An 8,558-nucleotide genomic window follows, 5' to 3' on the forward strand; every position below is an offset into this window, starting at 1 on the left:
TCCACATAATTCAACAAATGTTAATTTCCCATAATTAATTTAAAACTTGATTAAATTAATTAAATAAGAATTTTCGGGATGTTACATAGTGAAAGTTGGAAAAATTCAAAATATTTCAGTTCATCAATTCTTCTGTAGATGTATCTACGGAACGTGTTAAAAATAGAGTCTTCCGTAGATGTACTTACGGAATCTTCTGCTATATTTTCAAATCAAATACATTTCACTTCAAAACTCGATTTTTATAACAAAAATGGAACATCAAATTATAGTAAATTAAAGTAATGCAATTTAAAGGCAATAGAAAATAGAACACCAAAAAATATACATCGTATAAATCATCCGCATAATGTCAAATACATAATCAAAGTAACGTACGTAAATGAAATCAAAATATATATATCAAAAAAATCGCAGGCATCACTATTGTGTGTGCTGGACAACATCCTCCTCTATCCTGCCTCTAGCTCCGCCTCTGCTTCCACGTCCTCTGTTGGCTATTCTGCCTCTGCTGTCAAGTGCCCCACCGGTCCTAGCACAATTTCGACGGTACAAAAATACCCTTTCTGTCACTCGTATGATAGCATCTAGTGCACGCCTGTGATCAGACCCCTCTAGGAAGAAACCAGCGGCAATGCCTGCATGAGCCATGTCAAGTATCTCACGACAGCGAGGCAGCATATCCTGAGTGTGGTCCAACTGAGACTGATGAGTCTACAAGATCTCCTCATGGGCTGGTCTGGGTGGTGATCCCGGTGCAGTAGGATCATGTATGTATGTGACACCGTGAAGTACCAAATGATGTACCCGTCTGCGCAACTCTAGTTTCTCTCCGATCTGGTCGCCCGAGTCTCGTCCGGAACCATGTGATGCTCCTAGTATACAAAGACCTCGTCTATCTACCGAGGAGTCATCAAGATAGGAGCGGGGACAAGAGGGTTGCTAGGGATCGTCTGTACCTGAACTGTCGCATGACGCGCTCTAGAAGATAACGAACAATGATGGTCGAACTGGAAGCCAAACATCCAAAATATGGGGCAATGTCATAACACGAAACCGTCTCACGGTAAGTAGCATAGCAGTCGTATCGGATGTCCTCTGCATCCATGCGGTTAAGAGAGTACTTGTAAGGATATGACACCTGGTTCCCTCTAAAGGGAATGTAGGCACTAACACGGGGCATGAACACAGTGTAGCCTGGTACCTCTCCCCAGTCAATGATCATGGGGAAGTGTTGTAATATTCAACCCTGGAAAAAAATATGGGGATCAAACATTATCACAAATTTATATTGAACAACTTTGAAAATAGTATAATGATATAAGATTGTTACCACTAAGAGGGAACAGCTGCCAGCCACAGTCCTTGCCTTTCACATGCATCTCTCTCCCAGTCTATGGTAGTTATACGCCAGTTTAGCCGCTCCCCAATTGTACTCATGGATACGTACGGTATCTGATAAGTACCTAAGGTAAACGACATCTGTGTAGGAGGAGCTGGTGTCCACGAACAGCTGCGTTCCTAACAAAAATAAGAAGTAACATCTCAACACCCGCTGCTTGTGCATATCCTCCTTTATTGGGTCACCAGCAGCCTGCTGTGCCGCAAGGAGCTCGGCCTCGTACTACTGCGTCAAGAAGGAAAATCTCGCGTGCGCGCATGAGTCTTCTCCACATCCTCAAGCGCGTCTTCAGGATCATCCCCAAGCTCAGCAATCAAAACCCCCTTTGCTTCCTCCTTGGTCAGCCTACCGTGACCAAGAAGGGTTCCCCTAATAGGTATATGGAAGAGGCATGCGATTTCGTCAACCGTGATGATAATCTCACCATGTGACAAATGGAATGATGAAGTCTCTAGGTCCCACAACTCTACAAATGCCATCAGCATCCCATTATGTATTGTGTGGTACCTAATTCGACACAGGTCCTCCACCCCAAAAGTTGCAAGGACATTCTGGAACCACGGCTCGGTAGGCTACTGCATAGTGGTAAACTTTCGGCCGTGGTTGTAGAACTTCTGGGGTTATTTATCCTGAAATTTTTCAAATAAAACACTGTTAGTAATAAGCAAAGTTATAAATAATTAATCAGAAACTGAGGAAAGAAATAATAAGTAATAAGTCTAAGAAATTTTACCTCTCTGTCCCAAATATGTCTGGCTGAATGATCAGTATATCCTATCAACAGGGATCCATCTGAAGGACCCCATGGATAGCTCACAGGAGCCTCATGCGCATTAGCCTCCTCGTGTAGCTCAGGAGGTTGCACCAGAGATCAAGCATCGGCCCGGAGGTGGCACAGGAGTAGAAGAAGCTCCCAGGTGATGTCTACGGGCGAAGGGCGTCTGTGAGGAACCCTCACGATCATCCCGGGGCCTCTGAGATGAGTTAGTAGATGTGGAAGACCTCTCAGCTGTAGTCGATGTAACAGGTAACTCTGTTGCAATTGATGTATCAGATACATTCGTTAGATTGGAAGCTTCATCAGTCACCTATGACAGCATCTGCATCCGTGCACATCGCACAGAGGCATGTTGTGCAGTCCTCCCAAATATAATGCGGTCTGGATGACCGACCATAATGTCTGCATTGTATTACAAATAAAATCGAGTTATATACATTTTGGTAATTAAAAAAGAAGACGAAAAAAATACCTCTGTAGATGCACATACGGAAATCTTCCGTAGATGTATCCACATAACTACCTAGCATTACAAATAATTGGGTTTGTTACGTAGGTGCATCTACAGAACGACCAAACGTTTCAGATGTTCCGTAGATGTATCTACGGAACATTCTGCAACTTCAGAAACGCAAAAATGGCGTAAGTAATTGTTCACGTAGTTGGAAAAATCAATTTTCACCCCTAATCATCCGTTTTTACACATCAAACAATACCTACATTGTCTCAAAAGTATGTTTCTAAAAGTAACTAAAGATTTCTACGCCTAAAAATCTACTCAAACTCCATTATGGGAAATACTCTAAAATAACTCGAAAACTAAAAAACTTACCGATTTAATTGAGTTTTAAAGTTATTGGAATGTGTTGATCGTTGATGTTGACGTTGACGGCCGAATTCTAGAGAAAAATAAAAAACCTTTGCTGGAAGTTTGATTTTTGAGTTGAGAGAGTTTGAGAAGATGAAAAGTGAAGAATGAGGGAGGAGAAGAGTCTGGCGCGAATATAACATCAAATGCTTCCGTAGATACATCTCAGGAAATCTTTTTTAGATGCACCTACGGAACAAAACAACTTTGAAACAAAAAAAAATATTTCTGGATGTGCTTCTATGGAAGGAAGCAGTGGGACATTTTTGGCAACGCACATGGTACATGAGAGACCCAAAGGGTGGGGTTAGAGATTCTCTTATTGTTATATCACAAATTAGAAGGTTTAAGAAGTGCATCTCCAAATTAATTTTGAACAAAATAGAAATGTATCATTTACGAAGTAATGTGGTACATGTATTTTAAGTATGTCTCATTTACGAAATAGTGAGATATATGTATTTTAAGTGCATTTGGAGATGTATTTTTAAAATTAAATGATATTTTTTTATTTTTTTTATATGGTGAAGTAACATTCTTAAGAGTGAAAAAAATAATCCTCCTTTTTAAAATACCTAGGTCTAATATTTTTATCAAATGGGTTAGACCAAACCGAACTTTAACTAAGTCAGGCCACATGCCCCTGGTAGGCGGGCCTGATATATTCCCATCCCTTATATTTGATGTTCTTTAACTCCATTTCAAATTCAAATATATATTTAAAAATTGTGATTAAAAACGTTTAAAATTTATCAATTGTTAAATAGATAGTTTTATCCAACACTAGAAACCCATTCAATTATCAAACAACTTATGAACATAACTATAATCTCTTTTCCTATAATTATTATTAGATATATGTTATGAAACAAAGCCTAATTAATCTTCATCTAATAAGAGGCTCCCCTTGAGCACTAGTTCTAATCATGTTATGGAGCTACAGAACCTCACTTTATTTAACTGTATGACACCAGAAATTTTTTTATTTTTGTTTGCCATTCCATAATTTTAGTTACTCTTAGGTAAGAATTTGTAAGTATGTTGTAAGAGAACAAAACTCATTCAGCATCACCTAATCCAAACAAAAGCTTAGTATCTTTTCACACCATTCTTTCTTCAACATAATGAATGGTATGAGTTACTACCAGCAAAAATATACAATGCCAGAGTAATATTGAATAGATATTCACCACAAAGGACAACCAAATATACATCTTTATTTCTATAAATATAATATAAGTTCTTACAAGAAAAACCAACTAAAAATTTCCAATTATTCACTCAACTTTTAAGCTGCCATTCATATGAAGTTGCATATCTACCACTCTTCCAAACTTACGATGGTATGACCGCGTCATCCCTTCCATAGATGCGCTGAAGCTCACGGGTAGCAGCTTGGTATGACGCTGAAAAGGGAGAAAAAAAAATTTTAACAAAGGCATGCACCATTGAGGCAAGGGTGAAGGGTGTGTTTGGGCATACCTTTCCAAAAGCGAAAGTTCTTTTGGTTGATGGTGGAACCTGTCACGGTTTGAATAGCGTCAAAAAGCATCTCTTGAGGAGTGTTTTTCAGCTCTTGAACAACAGCATAGATGGATTTTCCATTCTCAAAGAATATGTGATTGTTAGGGTGTTTTGACTTGGCTCCAGCATGACGCTCGAACTCATAAGCATTAAGAGCCTTCATCACATAATTGAATACATGAGCACTTTGGCTAGGATTATGCAGACGATTAGAATGTAAGCGCGATTTAAGATGCTTACCTTTTGCCCCTTACAGTCGTCACATGAACACATGTACCCCGTTCCTTTTATGATTCCTTGAAGATTTCTCTGCCAATAAAAACATCAAAAGCTTTAAAAACTTAGTAGAAACAACTTACAAGACAAGATAAAATTACAACATGTTTTACCTCCCTTGACCATGTACAATATTTCACCGAAATGCCGTCAAAGATACCAGTTGACAGCAAACTTTTGACATTTGAAGGGAAGTTGTTAGAAGCCTTCTTGGCCGTCTTTGGTTCTTTGATCTTAACAATGGTATTATTTTTAGATTTTGAAGTGTTATTTACAAGTGGATCAGGGTTTGATTCAATCTGACCCCTCTGGATATCTGCACCTTGAGCCGAGTTTTGGTTGCCCATCAAAGGATCAAATCCACTGAAGACTCCGCCAGAGGGGTTCAGCTCAGGGCCAGCATGAAAACCTCCAAAAGATGCAGTACTGGTGTTACCGAGGTTTTGACTTGCAGGTAAAAAGCTAGGGTTGTTGCTGTCAAATGATGGACTAGTCGAAGCAACGTTTGAATCCACATTAACATATGCCGGACCTATTGATGATAAATGATTGGCGCCGTTGTCATAGGAAGGAGCAACAGTTGTGAAATTTTCTCCCGAGTTACCAGAGGTTAGAACCATTGATGGAAAGCTCTCATGCTCCTTGGAATATGAGGTGCCCAGAGAGATCAAATTTCCATCTTCCTTCCCAAATGACTGATTCATTGTTATGAAATTTCCGTCGCCTCTTTCAACGGGCCGACCCGTTGATAAAATATTTTCATCTCCCTTTCCATAATTGTTACCCATCAACATAAAATTCCCATCCCCTTTATTGAAGATGTGACCCATTGAGAGGAGATTGTCACCGGGCTTGCTTATCCCTATAACAACGGTGTTGTCGGTATTGTCGCTTCCGTTGCTATAAGATGGACCCGATGTAATATTCCCATCATTCTTATCGTAATCAGAATCTATCGAAAACGTATTATTGTCAGCTGGCATGCCATGGTCAGAATCCCTGACTTGATTAACTTTAACTTTCCTAATACCACCAAAATTTAGACATGGTGAAGGGCCTAACATGGTGGGTGATACCGACAGTCTGACAGATGGATCATTACCATACTGATTACCGAAACTCTGTCTTCCTCCAATGTTCAGATTTCCACTTCCAGTTGATGACATATTGTTATCAACTGAATTGACTGATCGTATAAGATCAGATCCAAAGAGACGGTCAGAAAATTGGCCTGTCACCGAGTGAAATCCTGAACTAGTGTCCCAGTGAGAAACATTGGTTGTTGAAACCGGCATGTCACTACTACTAGCTTCAATGGCTTGTTTCTTGTTGCTAAATATTTCTGGTTCACCTGTATCTGTAAGCCACTGGTGACTTCTCTTTGGTTCGACTCTTGAAGAATTTTCATATCCACCACTTTCTTCAGCTATGCAGCCGGCATCCCGGGGCATCCAGAAGCCTTTGTTCTGAAAAGACTGCAAAAAATATTATAGTGTAGAAGGCTTAACCAACAAGATTTATCAGAGTATAGATTCTGTTGAGTATAGATTCTGCTGATGCATATTAAATAAGACATTATCCCATGCATAGAGTTATAAGCCATAAATTAGTTAACCAAAACAATATACCTAATAAACAAAAATCACAAAACCACCATAAAGTAGGATATTGAAAGAATTTAACAAAAAGAATGAAACACATTCATTGAAATATCCATTTTATGAATCTTCAGCCAGATTTCCTAAATTGAAAAAACGAAATCTAACTTCCAATTTCAAACATGCACACAGTTAGTAAAAAAATTAATAATTCTAAATTTCATTGAAAGTACTCATGTATAAAATTCAATGCATGCTTAAAAAAATAAAAAAAATAAAACCAAGAAACACTGGAAGTGTATTAAAAAATAACATGCTTAACAGACAAAATCACAAAGCCACCATCAAATAAGACATTAAGAGAATTAACCAGAAGAATAAAACACATTTATTGAATTATCGGTTTCATGAATCTCCAGACAACTTTCCTAAATTGAAAGAAAACAATCTAACTTCCAATTAAGAGCACTAGAAACAACACAGTAAGGAATTTTCATCAGAATAAAGATGGAGGCACGGACATAGACACTGACACCGACACTAACACGCCGACACCGACAATAATTTGAAAAAAATGAATAAATTGAACGTAATCACAAGTGTCAGTGTTGTGTCGGTGTTCGACACTGACTCGGAACAGACACACCGTATTTAGAGGTGTCGGTGCTAAATAGATTATACGTGAGAGGACCCATATACCCAATACTTTAAATATGGAGTAAAAAAATTGTGTTTAAAGTCCCTTGTGTGGTTTCTCTTTATTTAATGTGTTAAAAGACTCCCCAAAGTTCTAACTTTCACCTCCCTATCTCTCTTGACTTGTTTTTTCACATATTTTTTTCTTCTATTTTAAACATCAAGATCTCTCCAATTTTATCCAAATTTTACTTCAAATTAGTTTAATTTTACATAGAGGATCATAAGCTCCCAACCCATTACCAAAGTGATATTATTATAACTTTAAACTTCATCATAATTCGTAATTAATTTAATAACTCATCAAAATTCAATTTCGTAGAACTATTTATAAACTCACCACCCTGCTAAATCAAGAAAACACTGAAAGTGTATGCTATCAGTATTACTCATAAATTCCTCATTATGCTAAATCAAGAAATCCCCTCAAAATTCAAATAAACAAACAAAAAAAAATCATCAACTACACATAACAGCTCCCAATCTATATCAACTCTAAAATCAATGCATAAAATTCAACCCACTCTAAGAAAACAAAATCAAAATTAAAATTTAAGAAACAAAGAAAGTGTATGCTATATTACTTTACACTCACAGCTCACAAGCAAAAACAAACAACAATGAAACCACATATCATCAAACACCTCACATGCATGAAACAAATACATTTCTTCCAGCTTAGAAACTTACCATATCTCTTTGATTTCAACAATTTCACTTCAATCTCGATCAACTCCACTTCACCAAATCAAAATCTACAACCAGAATCAAAATCAAAAATCAATATAAACATAAATATCAAAAAAAAAAAACTTAAAATCAAAAATTAGAATTGGCCGATTAAATTTACAATCAGTTCATGAAATCGACCAAGTCGGAAGCACCAAATCGGAACTACCGTCGGAGAACTTTCCGGCGGTGGTTCTCCGCCGTTGACAGCGACACTGTTATTTCTGTTTTGTGTTTTGTGAAATTGTGAATGGGTTTAGAGTAAAGTGAAGAACCAATAATATAGTGCTGAGCCTGTAGAGTTATCAACCGTAAACCTTGCCACGTGGCATCGTAAGATGCGCTTACATAAAAGTTTGCGTTCATCGGAAAATCTGGACCGTTCAATTTCTATTGCTTTGCGTTTGCTGAAAATGAGTATAGTGGAAGAAAACTGTGTTTGGTTGTTAATGTGACGTGGCGTGTTGTGATTGGTGGGAGTGAAAAGTGGTTTTGAGAAAGTGGTTTTATGGAATGAGGTTTGAGTTGGGTTTTAATTGTTTTGACATTTATTTACATGGTTTTTTTTTTACAGTTGTTTCTGTCTTGGAAAGTGAAGATGTTTCCTTGTAAAACCTTTGTTAAGACTTTGTATTTAATGTTTTGCTTTTTCATAGTAAGTGAATTTATTACTATTGTCTGTCAGAA

At 37.6% G+C, this 8,558-nt stretch overlaps 1 protein-coding gene across 2 annotated transcripts; it reads right to left on the minus strand.

The window, feature by feature from the left end:
• Positions 1–4,245: 4,245 nt before the first annotated feature.
• LOC131609004 (uncharacterized) lies at positions 4,246–8,146 on the minus strand. 2 transcript variants are annotated; one of them, XM_058880617.1, is made up of 6 exons: positions 7,993–8,146; positions 7,833–7,897; positions 4,962–6,323; positions 4,813–4,881; positions 4,531–4,729; positions 4,246–4,454 (listed from the first exon to the last, which is right to left on the minus strand). In XM_058880617.1, exons 2-6 carry the CDS (start codon positions 7,833–7,835, stop codon positions 4,384–4,386), a joined length of 1,704 nt encoding a protein of 567 aa, XP_058736600.1. In that variant the 5' UTR covers positions 7,836–7,897; positions 7,993–8,146; the 3' UTR covers positions 4,246–4,383. The 2 variants fall into 2 exon arrangements, with proteins under 2 accessions (XP_058736600.1, XP_058736601.1); XM_058880618.1 differs by having other exon boundaries at positions 8,013–8,099.
• Positions 8,147–8,558: the final 412 nt, after the last annotated feature.

This window comes from Vicia villosa, linkage group LG6 (genome assembly GCF_029867415.1).
Source record: "Vicia villosa cultivar HV-30 ecotype Madison, WI linkage group LG6, Vvil1.0, whole genome shotgun sequence".
NCBI classification, from domain to species: Eukaryota; Viridiplantae; Streptophyta; class Magnoliopsida; order Fabales; family Fabaceae; genus Vicia; species Vicia villosa.

Bases quoted from the DNA above. Each gene is read 5' to 3' on its own strand.
- LOC131609004 (XM_058880617.1), bottom strand. The intron at 4,882-4,961 runs GTAAAACATGTT...TTTTATTGGCAG, and splicing joins ATTGTACATGGTCAAGGGAG to AGAAATCTTCAAGGAATCAT. The intron at 4,730-4,812 runs GTAAGCATCTTA...TATGTGATGAAG, and splicing joins ACGACTGTAAGGGGCAAAAG to GCTCTTAATGCTTATGAGTT.